General features: G+C 52.7%; 2 protein-coding genes across 21 annotated transcripts in view; one reads left to right on the top strand and one right to left on the bottom strand.

Moving 5' to 3' along the window:
* The window catches only part of LOC132517156 (protein diaphanous homolog 1-like), a 52,366-nt gene extending 49,424 nt beyond the window's left edge, over positions 1 to 2,942 (top strand). Inside the window, exon 12 of the mRNA XM_060143825.1 lies at positions 1,009 to 2,942. Within this exon, the coding sequence (XP_059999808.1) occupies positions 1,009 to 1,163 (155 nt within the window). The 3' untranslated portion in view covers positions 1,164 to 2,942. The remainder of the gene's footprint in view (positions 1 to 1,008) is intronic.
* A 2,962-nt stretch (positions 2,943 to 5,904) lies between these two features.
* Positions 5,905 to 22,190, bottom strand: part of LOC132517152 (protocadherin gamma-C4) — a 168,916-nt gene continuing 152,630 nt past the window's right edge. For all 20 annotated transcript variants that reach the window (XM_060143798.1, XM_060143812.1, XM_060143811.1 and 17 more), the window contains 3 exons: positions 20,319 to 20,377; positions 12,909 to 12,997; positions 5,905 to 7,933 (listed from right to left, as the gene is read on the bottom strand). In XM_060143798.1, the coding sequence (XP_059999781.1) occupies positions 7,707 to 7,933; positions 12,909 to 12,997; positions 20,319 to 20,377 (375 nt within the window). In that variant the 3' untranslated portion in view covers positions 5,905 to 7,706. The remainder of the gene's footprint in view (positions 7,934 to 12,908; positions 12,998 to 20,318; positions 20,378 to 22,190) is intronic.

The following is a 22,190-nucleotide window of genomic DNA, read 5'->3' as shown; positions in this document are numbered from 1 at the left end:
TGGGAAGAGGCAGAGAGCATGAGATGGGCATGGTCCCAAGGAACGGCTTTCTTGTTGAGGATACTGGGACCATAAATGTGGATTCCATGAATGAATATGAGTCTTGGGGATGACACCCAGGAGTTAGGACAGTTAGGACAGAAACTCATGGGCTGATTGGTTCTTCTCTTCCTGTTTAGGGTGGCAAGAGAAGCTTCACTATCCCTTAGCCCATTGGGCTAAGATTTCTTTGTAGGGTTCGTCCTGGCCATCCTTGACCCCAGCTCTGCTTTCCCTGACATACCTTTCACTACCCCTCCCCCTACACACACCCACACACACATATTGCACACCTTGTAGAGCCCTTGGCATTTGGATCATCGCTGCTGCCCTTGAAGAGGTGGAAAAGAGCTCAGCGTGTGGGCACGGCGAGAGAGAGGGAGGGTTGGTGGAACCCAGGCGAGTGTGGCATCATGTGACGTCAGTGCATGGCTGCAGCTCCTCTTTGCGGGAGTCCCTCTGGCCGCCTGCTAAAGGCCTTCCTCTGCTTGGGACAACCCTGCCCAGGGCTGACTGAAAGTGATTTTGGCCTAGGAGCTTCCTGAGAACTGCCAAGAAAACAAAAACAATACTGTTTACTAAGCTTGAGTCTGTTTACTTCCAACAACCCTCTGATGAGAAAACAGATTTTGAGTACTTCTCTCTTTACATTACACTGCTGATACTTGAACTCCGTTGTGTCTGTCTAGCTGTATTCAAACTTCTTATACTGCTTTTCACACAGGAACTCAAGAGCTTGCTCTCCTACCTGTACCGTACTCTCATATTCCCTGCTTGCCCCCCTCCCCGCCGCAAAGGTATCTTCCATGTGTTCCTGGCTTTCTTCCCCTCCTTCTTCAAAAGAAGGGCCTCTGAACTGGACAGGGCCGCCATGTGTGCATGGCTTCTGGCCGAGTATCTGCCGTAGAGATCGATAGGGATTCGAAACTGGCCTTCCATGGATGAGCTCTCTCATGTCTTCTCTTGCAGGCAACAGGAAGGTCGGGTGTGCAGCCATATCTCAGCTAGAATCAGTGCTGACCAGGGACGATGCCATGACCTGTGTTCCTGCCAACATGTCCAAGAGCGAGGAAGTCCCCACCATCCTTGAGGAGGCCAAGGAGTTGCTCGGCCGGGCAAGCTAAGCCAGGTCCTGGGGCCATGGCAGCTCCTCAGTGGAGCTCCAGACTGTCCCTGCCCTGCAGCGTGTGGGTGAAGGGTCACAGAGATATTCCTCTGCGGTGGCCACTCCCATCACCTTGACCCCATCTTTGTCTCCAGCCTGCTGCTCTCTGTACATCACACACAGCTTCAGCTGCCTGGAGGCCAGAAGGAAAGGGCAGGGTGGGGAGGCCTGAGGCCAACCCGGCCAGCCCTGGCTCTCGTATTACCAAAGCAGGCTCTGTGTTTGCTGCCTTAACCCCAAGTGTCTTCTCCGTTCTCCGTGGCCTCATCTCAGACAAGGCCCCACCTGCTTTCTCAGCCTCTACCTTTCCCGTGGGCTTTTGCCTAGGTCAGTCTTGCTGGGTTTATGCTTTTCTTTTGTGTTTTCTCTGGCCCTGAGAACAGCATGGGCTGATGAACCTTTGGGCTCTGTCCCTCCTTTCATTGCTGTCACCACCACCCCGCCTCCCTGCTCCTCCTGCCCCTGGCTCTTGTTATTACTAGGGCTGTGGCATTGGGAGCTGCTTCCAAGGAAGTGGGGAGCAAATCCCCCTTATCCCACTTTTTGGGAAAGGCCTCCCAAAACAAAAAGAACCTGGACCACTTTTATCTGTTCTCCTGTGGCCTAGGCCAGAGCCTAGGGCGGGCAGGCATGGCACAGGTGGGACCTGCCCCCAGCCTGCTGCCATGCTCTGTGCCCTTGCCCCTCTGGACCCTCTGCACCAGCCCTAGGCTACTGAGCCACAGGCCCTTCTCACGCCCTCCCTAGAGCTTTGGTGCATCTCATCCCAACACCTTATCCTCTGTCTCCAGGGAAATGGGAGGTGGAGCCTCCTGGCTGAGAAATTGTTTTGCTAAAGGATCTATTTTTATATGAATTTTTTTTTTTTTAAGAAAAATAACTCTTCCTTCCTCCTTTCCCCTCCATAATATAAGAGGCTTTGATGGCAGGTTCCAGAGTCCCTGGGATTTCTCCCCACAAGCCTCAATTCTGAACAAGCCCCTGGACCTCCACCTCAGCCCTCAAGCCTCTGGGCCCTTGAGGCCAGTGCAGACTCTCTCTCCCAGCATCTGACTCTGGGGCAAGGGGAAGCTCTTCTCTTGTTGAGCTGGACCAGGCCTAAGAGTAGTGGGAGCTCTGAAACGACAGAGTTTTTATAAATTTAATATATTTATCAAGCCAAATGTGCAAATGCTAACTGGCCACTCTGGAGCAGTGCGCACAGGCTGTGCCCCACCCTGCTCTCTTCTCTGCAGTGGGCAGGCCAGACTCTTTGGCGGTCCCAGCCACAGGAAGCTCAGATTCTCCAGTCAAGGTGACGCTTTGCCCTCCTGTGCTCCCTTCAGCTTCCCACCCCTGGGAGAGAGAATGGCACTGGTAGGACCTGGCGCAAAAGTATAGTTATTAGAGCAAGGGGGAGCTTAGGAGACCTAAGGGCGCCTGCAGGGAGGCCTTGAGGCCCGGAAGGAGGGTTCTGGTTGTTGGAGCCTGTGTGTGGAGGGGCAGCAGCAGCTCCTTTGCACTATTTCTGGGAGGACTGCGGTGCAGGGGCCTGCTGCTCCCCTAGGTCCCTCCTCCCTGCTGGCATCTGGGGCTTTGACCCTTTCTTTTTTAATCTACTTTTGCTAAGATGCATTTAATAATAATAAAAAAGGGACAAAATGCAAACCTGTTCCCCTCACCTCTTGGGCTTCTGGGATGTCATCACCTCCAGTTTGTTGGGTTTGTTTCCAACTGTTAATAAAGCATTGAAACAGTACTGCCTTACAGCTTCGTTTGTGAATTTCTCAACTGTTGGCTTCTCCACTCTCATCCAGGCTTCTCCACTCTCATCCAGGCTTCTCCACTCACTCTCATCCAGGCTTCTCCACTCTCATCCAGGCTTCTCCACTCACTCTCATCCAGGCTTCTCCACTCTCATCCAGGCTTCTCCACTCTCATCCAGGCTTCTCCACTCTCATCCAGGCTTCTCCACTCTCATCCAGGCTTCTCCACTCTCCTCATCCAGGCTTCTCCACTCTCATCCAGGCTTCTCCACTCTCATCCAGGCTTCTCCACTCACTCTCATCCAGGCTTCTCCACTCACTCTCATCCAGGCTTCTCCACTCTCATCCAGGCTTCTCCACTCTCATCCAGGCTTCTCCACTCTCCTCATCCAGGCTTCTCCACTCTCATCCAGGCTTCTCCACTCTCATCCAGGCTTCTCCACTCTCATCCAGGCTTCTCCACTCTCCTCATCCAGGCTTCTCCACTCTCATCCAGGCTTCTCCACTCTCATCCAGGCTTCTCCACTCTCATCCAGGCTTCTCCACTCTCATCCAGGCTTCTCCACTCTCATCCAGGCTTCTCCACTCTCCTCATCCAGGCTTCTCCACTCTCATCCAGGCTTCTCCACTCTCATCCAGGCTTCTCCACTCTCATCCAGGCTTCTCCACTCACTCTCATCCAGGCTTCTCCACTCACTCTCATCCAGGCTTCTTCACTCACTCTCATCCAGGCTTCTCCACTCTCATCCAGGCTTCTCCACTCTCATCCAGGCTTCTCCACTCTCATCCAGGCTTCTCCACTCTCATCCAGGCTTCTCCACTCTCCTCATCCAGGCTTCTCCACTCTCATCCAGGCTTCTCCACTCTCATCCAGGCTTCTCCACTCACTCTCATCCAGGCTTCTCCACTCTCATCCAGGCTTCTCCACTCACTCTCATCCAGGCTTCTCCACTCACTCTCATCCAGGCTTCTCCACTCTCATCCAGGCTTCTCCACTCTCCTCATCCAGGCTTCTCCACTCTCATCCAGGCTTCTCCACTCTCATCCAGGCTTCTCCACTCTCATCCAGGCTCCTCCACTCTTGTCCTGCCTCAAGCCCGACTGACCTGACAAAATCATCAAAAGGGTGCTGGCACCTTCAAGGTGCCAGACGCTACGACTGGGCGCAGGGCTAGAACTGATTCATACGTAGTGGCTTCTGTCCCGCCATTTGCCCTCTGTAAAGGAGTAGGGCCCCAGTTCAGCCCCCTACCCTTCCACATTGCTGCCTCTTGCCTTGGAACCCTTTTCTTGGATTCAGTTCTGGGACCCCCACCTCCCCATGACCCCAGACTTCACATGCAGTTTCCTGGCAGTACCTGTGCCTCTTTTGCTAAGGGAAACCTATGACTGCCATTCTGCCATTCTCTCGTATTCCCCTCCCACACTCACTTTTGGTGTCCACAGACCACATTCCAGGCTAGGGCTTACTCTGGGGTGGAAACCTGAGCCTGCCCAGCAGAGGTCAAAAGACAGAGGTCAAAAGACAGAGGTCATGCTCCAGGTGACTTGATGCTCAGAGCCCAGACTTGTTTGAGCACATTGTGACCTGCACAAAGAAATCTTACAAACCAGGTCCAGAACAGACAGGGAAAGGCTTGGAGAGGAACCACAAACCCATTTGGGCAGGCTGCGGAACTGGAAATAAAAGCCTCTTAAGTAATCCTGGAGCCTGTGCAGCTGTCTCCATCGTATGGCTGGGGATGCGGAGGTGGGTTCTCTGCCTCCTCCTTCCCCACCCCCAGAGGCCACGCGTTTCTGGCTTAGAGCTGTATAGGCACACATACCAATTAGGGGACCGACCAACCACAGCTGCTCACGCGCTCTGCCAGTCTCCTGCCGTGCCTGGAATAGAACCCAGGCGACCGGCACCCCACCCTCTGCAGCCTGGCTCTCAGAAACAAAACCCCGCTTCCATCTCAGCAACCACGCACACCATCCTTCCTCCCACGCAAGAAAGCCGCCCCCAGACGCCTACCTAGTTGGAAGGCTTGGTTTCCATGACAACAGACTTCAGAAGCTGGGAGACCGCTTGACCGCCTCTGGGAGAGTACAGAGGACGCCCAGAGACAGCCACCCCCAACCCTGCGGTTGGGCATGCCCTTGCCCTCATCGACCCCCCTGAAAACCCCAATGGGTCTGTCTTTATGTCCTTCCGCCCCTTCCTCCCACTCTGTTGCCTGCAGCTTCTTTGGCGGCAGCAACCTCGAATCCCTCCTTGCTTCCAGGAGGCTGGAGGAGGCGGGAGACGGGCTAGGCGAGAAGTGAATGGAAAGCACAGAGAGAGGGAGAGAGGAAGGGAGGGCATCTGCGCCTGCGGGCAATCTTATATGTCTTGCCCTTTCTGTCCCCTTGACACCGCCCGCCTCCCTCCCCCCCCCCCCCCGTACACATGCATTCCAAGCCCCCTGGGAGGGAGGGTGGGGGAGGTGAGGGGTGTGGAGGAGGACCCTCCTCCCCTGGCAGGGCGCTCGGGGTGGTCATTTTAGCAGGGAAGGGGCGGAACTCAGGAAACGTCCACGGCCCCTCTCCAGCTCTATTTGCCAGCCCGCGCCGCCCCCTCGCCTGGGTCTCCTCTTCTGCCTGGAGACGGCAGCGAACAGACAACGGAACCCGCCGCCGCACGCTGCCACGTCGCGCTCAGAAATCCCCTCCCCCACAGCGGACCCACAAGCCGATTACACACACGGGGTACAGATCCACAAGCACCATTACGGTCAACGCACACCATTATATATGCACGACGGTGTTGCCGCATTTAACAATTATACACAGACTCTCGGGCACTGACCCAAAACCAACACGCAACACAATAATCGCCTCCGATCCCGCTCGTCTTCCAGCATACAACTGTGAGCTCATCACTTCATCCACACACGCCAGGAGCCCCCATCTCTTACATAGAAACGGTGAACCTTTCAGAAGAAATCTTTTAATTTTTTTCAAAGAAAAAAAGCCATATAAATATTAGAGTATAAAACTTGCGTGAGACACAGGAAGGGGGTGGGGTGGGGAGCTACGTGACTATGCAAAGAGAAGCGCTTAGAGGAGTCAGGACGCGGGAGGGGGTCGCCGCAGCGCGTGGACACAGCACAAAACACAGCACGGGCCGCCGCAGGCAGATTCGGGGACAGACGGCTGCGTGGAGCCCGCCGCCCGCGGCCCACTCGCCATTACGGAAAAGCACGCCGCACTATACACTATTGGCTATTCTACACCAGCCGAAAGGGAGGGGGGGGCTCTACACCACTGCAAGGGCCGGGTGGGGTTCTCGCGAAGCCCCGCTGCGTGAACGGGACGCCGGGGGCAGAAGGGGTGGACAGAGGAAGATCTATGCACAAGGCGGCACTGGGGAACTTTAACCAGGCTCTGGCCACGAGGGATCGGACTGGGGGCCTGGGCAGTGGCCTTCACAGAGATGAAATGGCACCTGTCGAGGTGAAGGACTGGGGTTGCTGGATGCAGGGGCCCTGTGGAGAAGCAAGCCCTGATCCTGGGCTGACACTTTCCACTTGGTCCCTGCTCTAGCTCCTTTCCTTCCCAACCGAGGGACCAAAAATGGTCTAGCTGGCCCTCCCTTCCTGCTGGGGCCACACTGATCCTTCCACCAGCAGCACCTCTGGAGTACCCAGCACCCACAGAGGCCCCTCTGACCTCTCCAGGGGACCTGGTCCCAAACCTGCTCAGAGCTTCCTTGGACCATAATGCCAGTTTAAATCCATTGGTGCCCGTAGCTCAGCCCACCGCTGGCTGCCTGGGCTGCCCTGTATATACGATAGATGAGGGTCCAGCCTGGTGCTTGGCTTATGGCTGGAATCTGGGGATCTGGTCAGTACCCTGGGGGCATACAGAGCCTCCAGCAAGACCCTGTTAACTGATGGATCAAGCTTTGTCCATCCCCCCATACACACACACACAGACACACACACACACCCTTCCCTTCTTTATCTTACCACCCCATACTGTCTTAGAACATGCAGTGAAGTCTCTTGTTTGGGGAGGGGGAAGTCACAGCATGCAGTGGGAACATCAAACAATGAAAACCAAAAGACTGGTCCCCAGGGTGTTGGGAAGAGGCATGGTAGCAAAATGCCCTCCCTAAATCCAGCAAGCATCAGTACCATGGGAATGGTGACCATATCTCCCAAAACTTGAGCTTGGTCTCAGGTCCTGGAAGGAGGTGAAGGGATTGGCACCAAACCATGCTTTGGGGGAAGTCTGAGAATTGAAGGAGAGGCCAAGAGGTCATGATGCCCTTCCAACTCTTCAGAACTATGAGCCTTTTTAGGTCACCAGGTACCTCAACACCCCCAAACAACTTAAGAAAGAAGAGCTGTTGAGGAGGAGGGTGGGGTGGGTCGGGTAGGAGGGAGGCAGGGGATGGATGGGCCCGATTGAATTTGGAAGATGGAGGAGTTCAGCTGTAACTGAAAGGGGTGTGATAAATGGTGTCTACACTAACCCACTACCCCCATGGGCACAGCAATTGATTGGATGGGGGTTCCCAGCAGAACTCCCTTTGCATATTCAATCCCCTGGGGGCAGAGGGGGGGTGTTGACTGGGCACTTGTTTCTGTTTCCCAAGGGGAGCATGGCCTGGGCCCCTACCAGTATCCTGGGGGTGAGCCCTGAAAATCCGAGGCCTGGGCACAGGTAGGGAGAGGCTGGGCTGGTTGGGGAGGGAGGCTGCCCTGTGGCTCCAAGGCCTGGCCTCCGCATTACTTCTTCTCCTTCTTGCCCGACTTCTTCTTGTTGCCGTTGCCACCTGCCGGGGCCTTGCCATCTCGCTTGCCAGCTGCGTTGGTCAGAGTGGCATTGCTGCCGGGGATGTAGACGTTCTGGCGGTAGTCGGGCACGTGCTGCAGGGTGAACTGGGGTCCGTAGCGGGCACTCAAGCCCATGGTGCCGGCACTCCCTCCCAGGGTGGAGCTCCCATCAGCGGCTTCTGCAGAGACAAGGGTAGGTCAGGGGCTAAACTTCAGGGTCCCCAACAGTTACTCTCTTATAGCACAAGCAGTTATAGCACTGGACACACCATCCCACCCACAAAGGGGTAGGGCTAAGAGGCTCTAGCGTGACCACCTAGGTTTCATTCCTAGTTCTTTTACCTAGTCAACTGTGATCCTAGTCAAGTGTACCTAACCTCCCTATGTCTCCTCAGTTTCCTGAACTGCAAAACGGGGATAATAATAGTACCTATCTCTTCCGGTTTTCGCGAAGGCTAACCAAGATTACATATGTAAAGCATGTAGACTAGTGACTTCAAACATGCTAGCTGTCATTTCTCTCAGGGCTGAGACACTGCTCTCAAGTCCTTGCCCTAGCCCTTCTCCAAGCAGCCTCTCTGGTCTCCACACTAGACCACAGGCTCCTGGGCGGCCAAGACCATGGTTCGTGCAGGTTCCCATCCTGTTCCACCCAGTGCCAAGCACAGACCGGGCATTGAGTTGTTCTCTTATGAGTTAGGAGTAGGTGCTTTTCCAGGGATTCATTTCGTAACAGCAACCAGTGCCTACTGTGTGCCAAGCACCTTGCTAGATGTTGCACACGCATGACGGCTTTTTACCTCAACTCAACACTCCAGGGACGTGTGTGCTCTTATCCCCGCTTTACAGATGAGAGAAGCAAGGGTCAGAGAAGGTAAAAGACTAGCCCAAGGCCTACGAGCCAGGACAGGTGAGAGCAGAGGTGAGGCCTAAGTGTATCTTAAGTGTATGCTGTAGGGTGTGGTCACCACCACCACCACCACCAGAGGCCTGCACCTCATCGCCGCTCTGAGGATACAGGAGGGGGAGAGAGGCTGAGAAGATGATGATCCCAGGACCAGATGTCTTAGGTACAATGTAGGCACAGGCTCACAATGTCAGAGTAGGTGACATCAGAGAGAGCCTGTAGCCCAACTTCCCATCCTGCACAAGAAGAAACTGGGGTCCAGAGAAGTGCAAATTCTGACCCTGGCTCAGTGTCACCTGGGAGCTTGTGAGAATCACAGACTCAGAACCTGCATTTTAACAAGATCTCCAGGTGATGTGTATGCACGTTAAAGGGAGAGAAGCACAGAAGTACCTACCTCCCTGGGTTTCTGTGAGGATTCAAGGAGACAGTGCTTCATCCAGTGAAGCACTTGGTAAGAGCTCACTAAACGTCAGCTGCTGCCGCCAGCACCACCACCGTCACCATACTGCGTGTCACTGCTTCCATCCTACATGCTCCCGTACCGCCTCCCCAGGGGGCAACAAACCAAGAGTTTTGATGACTCTGGCAGAGCTCATGAAGCCTCTTGCTGGAGTCCTCCCGCAGTTGGAGAGTTAAAGCCCCAGGAGTGCCCAGCCCAGCCCCCATATAGCAGAAGAGGTTCCCCCCACCCTGGCCTCCCTCCACCCTCACCCCAGACCCTGCGAGTGGGTAGACAGGGTGACTAAAGCCGGAGAGGCTGAGTAATCCTGGGACACCAACCAGGGATTGAGAAACAGACAGGAAATATTTTCAAAGAACAGCACCAAAGGGGGAGGGGCAAAAGAGAAAGCCGAGGAGAGATGAGCCCCGGCCTTTCCCCCTCCTCACTCCAGCGCTCAGGTTTCCACAGCCTCCGTTTCAAGCCCCAAATCTCCGCCGTCCGAGGGCCTTCAGGGGGCGGGGAAGTAAGTTGGGTGGGAGGGAGCAGCGCCCACTTCCTCCTCTCCTTCCTCCGGCTGCGCCCCTCCCCCAGCCCTTTCATTGCACGGACGTTTCCTCCGTTTTCCCTAATTAATTCCAGGAGGGAGCGGGTCCTCGACCGCGCTGCTCCCTCCCCTCCCCGCCCCCCCGGAATGGAAGCAATGGGGGAGGGGGCCCAGATCCGGCTTCAAGAGCCAGGGTTCCAGAGTGATTTAGGGGTCAAGAGGGGAGACTGTCAGAGGCGCCAGAGAGAGAGAGACAGAGAGAGGGAGAGAGAAAGGGGAAGAAATAGGGAGAAACAGGGAGAAGGGAGGCAGAAAGAGAAAGCTAGGAAATAGGCTTGACTGGGTAACTGGAAGCCAGGCCCACCCACATCCTACATGCACCCACGATCTCTAAGGAGCACCCTAAGGGGCACCCGAGCAGATGAAATGACGAAGCGAGCCCCGCCACCTCCTCCCCAGAAGCCCAGACCTGATGTTAGCCTGGGCCCTACAGGATGCAGTGAAGCTGGGCTGGACCGGGAGGGAGGAAGATGGGGAAACCCAGAGTGTTAAGAGAAACGGGCTGCCCTTGAGTTCCGTCCGGTCAGCTCTGCCGCGAAGGAGCCAGCTGTGTGACCCTGACCGAGGCCCTGCCTGACCCCGACCTCAGTTGGATTGAAGGCTCTGACCTTCTGTGGAATCAAGTCTCCAATGCCCCCCCCCCCACCTTCTAACCCTGCAAGACCTACACTGGGCAGGAACCAGGATCTCTCCTGAGTCCAAGGAGAAACAGATTTTGAAGAGCAGCAAGAAAGAACCTGGGCATCCTCTGGCCTGGAGGAGGTGAGAGCGCTGCCAGCCTCTCTCCTCAGGGAAGCACCTCCCAGCCCCATCCTCCCCGCTCCTCCCGCCCTCCCCTCCCCACCCCGAGGCTGAGGGCAGCAACTCCAAGCAGTCCAGGAGGCCTGGTGAGACTCAGCCAGGGCCAGCTGAGCCACAGGCTGCAGCCTCCTTGAGAGCACACCTCCCCCTCAAAGGTTTATTTAAAAAGCCTCCCAAGTATACTTGCTCTCCCGCCTGCTTACTCCTCCTCAGCAGCCCCACAGGCCTGGCTGGGCTGGACTCCAGGAACCTCTCTGGCTCCAGGGCCAGGAAGGGGGTGTGAAAGTGAGAGTAGGGCCTGACCCTGCCACCTCCACCCCCAAGGTCCATCCCCCCAGCTGACTCCCGGCTCGGGCCCTGTGTGGGCCAGAGGGGTGGAGCCCTGACAGGGGAGCCAGACTGCGGTGACCCGGGGGCCTTCTGGGAGGGTCTGGGGCTATAAATACTGATTCCATTTCTGTTTTTAAAATCTGGATTTAGGCTAAAAAGTCTGCTTCCTGGCCTTAGGGCTCAAAGCCACAACAGCTAAAATATACCTTACTGTCTGTTTACTTCCCTCAAGAACCCAACTTGGCATCTCCTCAGACCCAGCTAACTCCCTCTTTCCTACTCAGTACCTGGCCTCTCTAGAGCTACAGCAGCTCTCCCACTCCCACTCCCACGCCGAACCGGGGTCAGCTCTGTCCCAGAAGGCTGGCCCCCCACCCCTTCTCCCTTCCTCTTCACCACCCACGGCCTCGCCCCACTGGGCCTCACAGACATCCGGGGAAGGCTTGCCAGATTTAACAAATAAAAAGAAAGGGTGCCCAGTTAAATCTGAATTTCATATAATTTTTTTTTAGTACAGTATGTCCCAGTCCTAACGTTTGGAACCTACTCATGCTAAAACATGACTTGTGTTTATCTGAAGTTACAATTAACGGGTCATCCTGTATTTTATCTAGAACCCTAATCTGGGAGAATAACGCAGCATTAAGAGAAGTTCGGCCTCTAAACTTATTCAGCTAAAAGGGAAACTGAGGCTGAATGGAAAGGCAGACACGGTCACTGGTATACAAAGGGCATGAACTTAGGAGTCGGGCTGGCTTAGGATTCCCAGTTTGCAGCTCAAAATGGGGGCCCTGGAGCAAGCGACTTCTTGGTTCCCTCATCTGTCAAATGGAAGGAGTTAGACCTGCCTTGCAGAGCTGGTGAGAGGATCCACTGACATGTGGCCCATCAGGTTTGCCTAGCATCAAGTTTGGGGCAGCACACAGGCACAACTGTAGTGATTACAGTTCTGACTTTACTTGGTTCTCTACCCACCAGGCCTCCAGACATGCTGGACAGCCGGGCTCTCGGTTCACTATGTAAGGCCACTGCCGGCTTCCATATAAGCCCAGGACTGGCTTCTCCAGAAGCTAGTCCTTATTAGCCGGCGTTATTCTAACTCTACCTTCTATCCCACCATGGGTCAAAAAAGATAATCGTTAATCAATTTTCACCATTGCATATCATGCCCTTCCTCTCTGCCAATCCTATGCTGAGGCCTTACATTCTGCCCTCACGACACCACAGTGAGATCTGTTATTATCGTATGGATTTTGTAGTCAGTGAAACTGCGGTCCAGGGGGCTTAGTCACTTGCCTGATGACTCACAGCTTAGTGGTGGCACCAGGATTTGAATCCAGGCTGGCCTGCCTCCAAAGCCTGTGCTCTTAAGTACTAATGATATTATTCCGCCCCCCTCCGTCCCCACTGGCTCAGGACTCTTCTTACTTTTCAGGGATGAAAACCATCACCTGAATCTCTATTGCTGAAGTTCTTTGTTAGCCTTGTGGGAAAAGCAAAATCCTGCTCTGCAAGTGGGGGCAACCAAAAAAGACAGTGTGTGCTCTGGACACTCATGTCCAGAGTGTGTGCTCCCTGCTGGGAGTATCCACACCCACTTCCATGGATTGAGGGCATGTATGTGCCAGGCCCCGTACTATGTGCTTTACAGTATCATGTCACTCAATCCTTACAACAATCCTTTGAGGTCGCTGTCCGCATTTTCTCGTCTGAGGAAACTGAGGTTTAGAGAGATTAAGCAAACTGATCAAAGTCACAAAGGTAGTTAGCGGCAGAGCTAGGACCTGACCTATAGTTGTCCCTTCCAAGGCTAGAATTTTAACCACTACTCCCTACTTCTCCTGCAAGGATCTTTCCCTGTTCATTCCCCTCTGGGCATCCCAGGACCACCCCCATCCCTCAGCTATTCCCTAACCCGGCTTTATATCCTGGAATTATGGGCTGCCTCAGATCGGCTGAAAGGTCCAGAGGAACCACATAGGTGGAAAGCCAGTCTCAGGGCACGGTGCTGTGGGATGCACCCCAGAACCCCAGGTCTCCCACCCCACACATGCTGGTACAACTTACCGCTGGCGGAGGCCAAGATCATGGCTTGCAGCATCTCTGTGTCAAACTGGTTGTTGGGCCAGGTGCCGGTTTCATCGCCATTTTGGGATCTGCGGAGAGAATGGGATGGTGATCACGGTCTCCCAAGCCACCAGCTCATGCCCCTCCTGTCCTCTCCCAGGGCTCCCACATCCAGTGCCTATCCCCAGCCCATGCCCAAGACCTGCTCCCTTCCAGCAAGGTAGGAGGCAGATTATACAATCCTTCAGAAGCCAGACCCCCCCGCCATTTGCCAGTCCCCCAAACCAGCTTTCTACTGTTTCAGACACCATGGCCCTTCGAGGGAGAGGGCAGGATGCACTGAAGCTTGCCCCGCCTTGAGGGAGCAGTGGCTCACAGTGAGGGGGAGCAGACCCTCTCCTGAGGACAGTGAGGGTGGGAAACGGGAGAGAATGTACCAGAACTTGACAAAGGTGAGAGGACCTCGGGGGAGAGGCTGGGGGCCCCATGAGACAGGGAGAGAGGTTTCTAAAACTCAAGTCTGATCACTTCAGTGGCTCGCTGAGCCCTCAGGATAAAATCCACAGGCACACAAGGACCAGCCCCTCCTATTTCACAAGAACACTCCCAACCTCGCTCTCAAACATTCTATCAGAAACCTTTTCTGAGGCGCTTTCCCTAATTCCTCAAACTCTCTCTTGCGGCACACCATTCCCTAGAATGCAAGTTCCCTACCTCTGCCTTGGTAACATGAATAGGTTGCCAGAGGGGACCCCTAAGCCCACCCAGGCTGGGTTAGGTGCCTCCGCTGTGCTCCCACCCCCACTGTCTGCCCTGTGGTGGCTCTAGTCCCACTGTGACTGCCACTGTCCCCACCTGTCCGCTCCACCCCCAGACCCAGCTCCTTGAGCTCTGGGACCAGGACTGTGCCCGTTTTCTACTGAAGCACCTAGTTAAGAGCTTTAGATGCTCTAAACATTGAGAAAAACACGAGGTGATTCCTAATTGTTAAAAATGTTAATCTGTAAAAGAACTTTAAGGGATGCTAGTCCAACTTGGATTTTTCCCATAGTAACTATTTCCATGCTTTGGGGGGGAATTTTCAGGGATCAAATGATTTCCATTTTTGAGGGAAAGGGGAAGCAGCCTGACACACACGTCTATTAGTCGACCTTTGCACCATCTGGAACACTAAAGTTCCTCAATAAATGTTTGTTGCCTGAATGAACGGGGAAAGCCCTGCCCAGAAAGTTAGGCTCACTATGAGGTAAGAAGGGTTTGGCACCAGGGGAGGGGCTGCAGGGAATGCCTTGAAGGCAAGAAAGAGTGTGTGTGTGTGTGTGTGTCTGTGTGTGTATTTTGTCACAGTGGCTGAGCACAGTCGAGAGCTGTTTTACAATTTTTCCAAGGTCTGTCCCTGCTTATGGTTTCCCCTGATCTGGAATTCCCATCCCCAGGCAGGTGGACTCAGTCTACGGCTCAGACCAGCTGCTGTGTGGTCCCCTCTACGGGGTCACAGCAAATGTAGAGTTAGGGTTGGAGGAGAAAGCAGGAAATGTCATTTCTCCCTCCACAGAATGGGAAGAGCTGGGATTCTGGGTTCATTTATTCAATCAATATTTATTGAGCAAGTACTGTGTGCCAGACACAGGACTAGGTGCTGGGTTTGTAGCTGTGAACATGACTGAACTAGTCTGACTTCACCATGCTCGATCTCCATGGAGAGGCTGATATTAAATAATTACACAATAATTGAATTGTAATTGTGACAAGCAAGTGCTATGGAGGCAAAGAGCAGGGGTACAGGAGAGTTCTGCCTAGTTGGGGTTAGGGAGCCAGTCAGTCCAGGCTTCCTCAAGGAAAGGACAGGGTATTTAAATCTGAAGAGGCTATCCAGGGGATCTGCAGGAGAATGCCAGCCAAACAAATGTAGGAGGAGTGATAGAAAATCAACACTGTATAACTGCTGATGTAAAAACCGATTCAGGCAAGGCTCATCAGTGAATATAAAAGCAGCGAAAGGTTGCTGCACAGTCTCATATATCACCCACAGATTACTTATTAATCACCAATATTTTAAAATATCTTTGTAACAGAGAGATCTGGGAATACCACTTTAACCCAGGGAACAAACTGACAGGAAATGATTCCCAGCAGAAAGTGTACAATGACCCCCACGCAGTATTCTTATCAGACTCTGTAAGCTGATCTCACCATGAGAAAATGATCAGCAAATCCAGACTGTGAGACATTTTGAAAGACAACTGGCCTGGACTCTTTAAAACATGTCTATGTCTTAAAAAAAACAACCCTCCAAAAGGTAAGGAGGCTGTTTTAGATTAAAGGAGATGAAAGAGAGGTAGCAAGCAAATGCAATTTGTGTTCCTTGATTGAATTCTGGAGTTAAAAGAAAAAAAATACAGGTTGAAAGGACATTTGGGGAACATTTATGAAAATCTGCTAGTAGACTGTATATTATTGCATTAATGTTAAATTCTTCAAATGTGATCATTCTTTTGTGGTTATGTACGAGAATGTTATTGTTATCAGGAGAGAGATACTGACGTGTTTCAAATGTTATGATGTCTGCAACTCTCAAATGGTTCAGAAAAAAAAGTGTGTGAGGTGTGTGTGTGTGTGTGTGTGTGTGCATGTTGAGAGACAGAGAGAGAGGAGAAAGTAAATGTGCAAAATATTAACAATTGATGAATCTAGGTTTAAAAGAGTATTTGGATGTTCATCATATGATTCTTTCAACTTTGGTTTGGTTTGAGAGGTTTGAAGCATTTCAGAGTAAAAAACTGAGGGGTAAAATTAAGCTAACTAGGAGAAGCGTAGTGTTGTGAAAGCTTTCCAAGCAGAGGGAGCAATACGCCCCAGCCTCTGAGGCTGGGAGGACCTTGGTGAGTTCAAACCACTAAGAGAAAACCAGTGTGGCGGCCATAAGGCGCAGTGGTGTCAGGGCCTGGGGCTGCAGAGTGTACACTAAAGATTTTGGTCTCATCCTAAGAGCTCTGGGAAGCCACTGAAGTATATAAAAGGGGGGTTGTCATGATCGGATTTAAGTATTTAAAGGTCATGGTTGCTCCTAGGAGAAGACTGAGCGTTGGGGGTCCCTCTGGGAGGACGGGAGCCCAGTGATGGAGCCTCAGCCACCTCTGTCTCCATGAAAATCCAGGAGTCCTTAACTTGCAGGCAGACTGAGCTCTCTCTGGGCCTGCTTGGGGGCGCAGGGCTGAGGCAGGTGGCCTCAGGCCGAGGTGAAGGGTCTAATGGGGAAAGAGTGGGGAGAGCAGGTAGGGGGGTGAGCAGCAGGGAGAAGAGCTTTGGGGCTGTGGGGTAGACAACAGGGTCGGACACCAGGTTAGGATACCCTGTGGTGGTGGGTGATGGTGTTGAGGGAATAAAGGTGAGTGGAAGGGTGGGCCTGGAACCATGATGGCCTGGGCGGAAAGGATTCTTGGGAAATGATTGAAGGCTAGAGGCCAAGCACGTGGGCAGGAGATGAGTAGAGAGACAGACTTCTTTTTGAACCATTTACTCAGAACTTCTTATTTCTGGCTGGTGGGCTGACTAAATTATATACATATTGTCTATTTCAGCCTCAGAACCACCTACAGATTAGTGTTATTATCCCTATTTCCCAGCAGATGAAACTGGGCTCAGAGAGGTTGAGAGGCTTTCCCAAAATCACACAGCTGGCAACAGGCAGAACTACAACCTGTACCCACTATGTGCCAGTGCCTGTGACAGGCCCTAGGATTTAAGAGATGATATGATTCTTGCCCTAAGAAGTTTGTATTCTAGTGTGCTGTGTGCGTGTGTGTGTGAGGGGCAGTCCCAGAGGCTGGGTTGTAAAATTATGAATGCTTTTTCTTTTAAACTGTTTTCTCTATTTCTCATCTTTCTATAATGAGCGTGGGTTATTTTATAAGCAGAAAAAAAATAAGATGCTATTTGTTTGTTGAATGACTGCCCAAACTGAGGGAGAGCAGGGATAGTGTCTCTCAGGGGAGGTGGAACAGAAGGGGAAATGGCAGTGTGGAGCCATCCAAGGAGAACAGTGTGGGGACCAGGGAAAGCCAAATGGAGACCCTCCTCTGGGCAGAGGCTGGGAACAGCTGCAGGGCGGGGCCTGGGGTACAGCCTGAGAAAGGAGAACTGGCTTGCTGGGCTCAGGGCTTGAGACAACAGCTGTTGGGATCAGAAGCCAAAAGGAGGACCTGAGCAGGGGGTAGCGGTGGAGAGGAGCAACACCTGGCAGGCAGGGACTTCCTTTTGTCTAGGCAATGGGACAGGGCGCTGGCTTGAACTTGAACCAGGTTTACTGAAGAACTCGACGCTAGCCCTGCTCTGAACCTGGTGTCCCAGTAGCCAAGGTAGGCCAGAGAAGCAGTGGGGAGCCAGAACCAGGCTTAGACTGAATAAGAGAAATCTCCCCTCTTCATCTTCTCACCCTCATTGACTCCTCAGAATGGCAGCAAAGAAAACCTGCATCATTCTGCTGAGCCTGAGAGGCCTCACCACAGGACCTTTGCACATGCTCTTCCCTCCACCTGGAATGCTCTTCCCTGTTTCCTTCAGCTGGTTAATCCACAGCCTCATTTCCTCCTGGATGTCCTCCTGCTCCCTGACCAGGTCAAATCCCTATTTTATACTCTCACCACCAGGAACTGCTCTTCACAGCACTTACGGTAGCTGTAATCTTACTTTTTTTTTTGAGTAATTATTTGGTTCCTATCTGTCTCCCTCAACACACGTAAACTCCCTAAGGCAGAGGTTATGTCTACCTTATATCTCCTACACCTAGAATACTACCTGTCCTACGGTAGGTGCTTATTAACTATTTATTGAATGAACGAAAGGGGGAAGTTATAGTTGCTGGACTGGGCCCCTAACATTTGACTTCATCTGGGCCCCTGTGCAGCTGAATCATAAATGTTTGTTCCATCCCCCTCAAGTTAACTAAGGAAGGGAGAGCCCTGCACCTTCTCCTCCATCTTCCCAAGAGCTCCCTCATGTACTTTAGGCCACCAAGTCTCTCATTTGATGAAAAGGGACTTGAGGCAGCCAGTCTAGAAGGCACGTAAGAGTCAAAGGGCTAATAAGGACCTGCTGTAGAGCACAGGGAACTCTAGTCAATACTGTGTAATGACCCATATGGGAAAAGAATCTAAAGAAGAATGGATATGTGAATATGTGTAACTGATTCACTTTGCTGTGCACCTGAAACTAACACAATATTGTAAATCAACTATACTCCAATAAAAATTATTAAAAAAAAAGGAGTCAATTGGTGGGGCTCTCAAGTTCAGCAATGAATTCTGCTTCAGGGCCAGTATATGGCCTGGGGTGGCGGTGGGTAACGGGAACATGAATTGCCCTGTACTTCTCATCACCTCAGCTCAAACGGCACTTCCTCCTGGAGGTCTCCTCTACCCCCCTCCCCCATTACACTCACATAACCCTCCTCCCAGAACTTGCCATGATTTGTAACTAGAAGTTTTTTTAGTGTGATTTGTTGTCAATTTTCTGTGTTCCCTGCTGGCATGGCAGCCTGTAAGTGCAAGGATCGTGTCTGCTTGTTCACTCTTACAGGCCAATGTTTAGCACAGGGCCTGGCTCATAGTATATGCTCAATAAATATTTGTTGAATGAATAAATACATGAACGAATACATGAACGACCTAACGGATAAACCTGTGGGAAGGCTGGCAAGACCAGCAGGGAGAAAGGAGAAAGCTGGGGTCAAGGGAGGGGCAAGGGCAGTCCAAGCCATCTGGTTTGCTGCCTTCTAGGGGCCTGCTAGGATCTAACTGCCTTGAGACCTCGGCAGGACTCACATGCCCAGGAGCTGCAGTCTCCACCGTACACCGGGGTGTCCCGGGTTCTTGTGGCAGTGAGGGCTCAGCGTCTGGGGAATGTGGGCAGCAAGTGTCCAACCAGCGAGGAGGTGGGGAAGGCAGCCCAAGCTCTGCCCTCCGTCTCCTGGGCTTCTTGGACTCCACCAGGCTCCCAGGGTCACCAGACTTCTAACAGGGAGGCCTGGCCCAGAGCTGACCCCACTCCCCTCAGACCAACTGCAGGTCTTTTGCTGAAGTCTTCCTCCCCTCAACCCCACCCCCGCCCGCTCGCCCCAGGGAGTTCCTGTCTTAGCAGGAATTCATACCAGATTGATCTGAGCAGCTGGGGCAGCCTGGATGGGAGGGTGTATGGTGGAGAGCAGAGATCAAACGCTCTGTCTGTGAGGGGCTGGGGAGGGAGAGAGCCTGGGGGGCGGGCATGTGTGTGCTGGCTTGCCCACAAGTTTTAGGAAATGAGAGACAGAGAGAGGGACACAGAGTGAAAGACAGAATAAAAGAGAAAGAGAGAGAGATAAAGAAAGAGCAACAGAGAAAGAGACCCATTAAGGCAAAAAGAGACAGACAAGAGACTTGGAGAGATATACAGAGAGAGACAGAGACAGAGACAAAGACAAAGGAGACACAGAGAGGCTGAGAACAGAGAAGAAAGGAGAAATAGAGGGAGAGAAAGAGACTGGAGACAGAAGAACACCAGGACACTAGGAAATGATGAAAGAAGGAGACACAGAAGAGAGGTCAAGGACAGAGACAGGGAAGCAGAGACAGAGGGAAAAGGAGAAACAGAGACTGAGACTAAGGCGGAGTCACGTTTATTCATCGATTCCACATTTATTGAGCACCTAGCCATAGCAGGCGCAGCAAGAGGCACGATCAGTGCAAGTAGACACAAATGGTAGGGACCGAGATACAGCAATAAAGAAAGAAACTGAGATCGAGACGAGAAAGAGAGGGAGAGGCAGAGATTGCAAACTAACGTAGAGACTGAGCCGAGGACGGTGAGAGAGTGTCAGAGACAAAGGGCCTGCAGGCAGAGAAGGCTGCAGGCTCTCCGTCCCCAGCCCCACCGCCAGCTGCCTGACCTCCCTCCCCTCAGCCTCGGCTCTTTCCTGCCGGCTCAGGAGGAGGCTCTGGCTGCTGACAGCTCCTCCCCTCCTCCTCCTGTCCCAGATTCCTCTGCCTGAACCCCAGTCAGGACGGAGGCCAGCCAAATCTGGAGCAGGAGGATGGAGCCGGTGGATAGGTATGAAAACCTTCCTCTCCGCCCAGAGACCTCCTTGAGACCATCCTTTGCTCCCACGGAGCCCCCAAGATACAGGAGAAGGTTTGTGTGGTGGGGCGCAGGGAAGGGATGAGTGTGTGAATTGCGTTTCCAAAATAGCCAGAGTAGGAGCGTCTTCCTTCTGGGGTTTGTGTACCAGCCGCCAACGTACCCAAACCTCCCTGAAATCTGGAACTGAGGGAGGAAGCCATTTGTAGCGAATGCTGAGCCCTCCCCCCATCTCCTCCCACGTCATCACTGAGAAAAATGTTGCAGAGGAGAGGGTGGGCTGGAGAGGCAGTCACCTACCCGCTGGTGCCGGGTCTCTGGGCCTGGGAGAAACGCCAGTCCGTGTTGGGCGGGGCTTGCTGTGGAGAAAACAGAGGGAAAGGGGCTGAGTACCCAAATGGGGTAAGATGAGGGCGAAGTAGGCTCATTTTCAAAAACAAAATACACCTCAGGTCTCAGAGGTCTGAGGTAACAGAGACAAAGAGATAAAATCACAGTTATCTGACCACAGTGAGCAAACCCAGATTCCTTTCCTAAGGAACCGGCCCCTTCCTCCCTGCCCCCAGACTCAGAACTTCTAAGCAGAGATTCAAGGGCTGAAAGCATCTTCTGTGAAACCGGGGGGAGGGGTGCAGAGAAGGCCCCCAAAAGTCGCAGAGGTTTTTTACATGAGAATTCCACCGGCCCTAGAAAGAATTTCATTCAGCTCCTCAGCTGGGAACAAAGCATCCTCTGCGGCAAGATGGCTGCTGCTCTGGGTAACCCTTTTCATGCCAGGTTGTGCCTTTACACATTCAGAAGGACACCCCCTTCAGACCCCTGGCTCTCGAGGATCCCTTCCCACAGCTAAATACATTATTAATTTAGGAGTTATGCCAGACTGGGCCTTTGGATGGCAGGGCATCCAAGCCCCAGGACACCTCCCACCCCCAGAACTCTGTGCCAGACAATGGCTTTGACTAAGGAGGAGAGAACAAGGCAGCTCTGTCTGGAACAGAGAGAACTGCTGGGATGGAGCCCGGCAGAGATCAAGCTCCCACAGGCTCCAAGGAGAGCCAACGCAATCTCCAGGGCTCCCAAGGGGCAGATCTGTAGCCCCCTCCCACCTGGATGAAGGCGTGGGACTCTAGCCAGCCACTTCACTTCCAAGACCCTCCCAGCCTTTGCAGAGGGTGTATTATCCCATCACACACTCTCATGGAGCACTTCTAGAGCCATTTCCTCTCCATTCTGGGGTGCTCTGGTAATTGTCACACTCACTCCCAGGAGCAGAGAGGGAGGTGTGAGCACCTCCGATTACACTGGGGAGAAGGAAGACCCAGGGCTGCCAAATGACTCACTCTAAGTCTCACAGGTGGCAGTGATGTAAGCAGAACCCAGAAACTTAGCATCCCAGGTACAACAGGAGTTACAAGCACCATGCTGGAGCTGCCATGGGGAAGGGCACAGGGATGTCCAGCTCTCAGTTACTATATTCTTAGACACAACAGAATCTACATGGAGATGCAGGAACCATGACAGACTGGAGGACAGGAACTAGGCCAACTCACAACCTACATAAGGACAGCGGGTCCAAGTTTGTTCGATTAGGGATGCTCAGGAATAAGGAGCCCCAGTAGGCTTTTCTTCACGTTTTAGGCTCTAAAGGGGAAAGAATGCCCCCCTTTGCCTCATGCCAGCAGACACAAACCGTCTCTCCTGTTCTCCAGTTTTACAAGTACCAAGTGATTGAAAGCACAAATTCTGGAGTTAAGACAGACCTAGATTAGATCTTTTTCGACCACTTACCCTGTGAACTTGAGCAAGTCACTTGAGCTCTGTGAAACTCAGTTATAAGAGGGAGGATTCTAGTACCTACCCAACAAGTGTGGGGAAGAGCAAAGGAGACGTTGTGGTTCTCTAAGAGGAAGTTGTAGTAAGGCTCTCTCAATCAGCTATCAGAATCACATGGGGGTGTTGTTCCAAATTATAATTCTGATTCGAGGGGCAGGATGGGGTACGGACATATTTTGAATAAAAGCTCCTGGAGTTACAGAAACGTGTGCTTTTTACCATTATAGTTTCCCCATGTATGCAAGCACCCTGCTGGCTTCTGGCAGAGAGAGGCCATGGCTTTCCAACAACCAGGGAAAGAAAGACTTGCCAGAGTGTCAGATAATTTGGTCACTCCCA

The sequence above is a fragment of the Lagenorhynchus albirostris genome, chromosome 3, assembly GCF_949774975.1.
Source record: "Lagenorhynchus albirostris chromosome 3, mLagAlb1.1, whole genome shotgun sequence".
In the NCBI taxonomy this organism is placed as follows: Eukaryota; Metazoa; Chordata; class Mammalia; order Artiodactyla; family Delphinidae; genus Lagenorhynchus; species Lagenorhynchus albirostris.
This window is presented reverse-complemented; position numbering and strand designations above follow the sequence as displayed.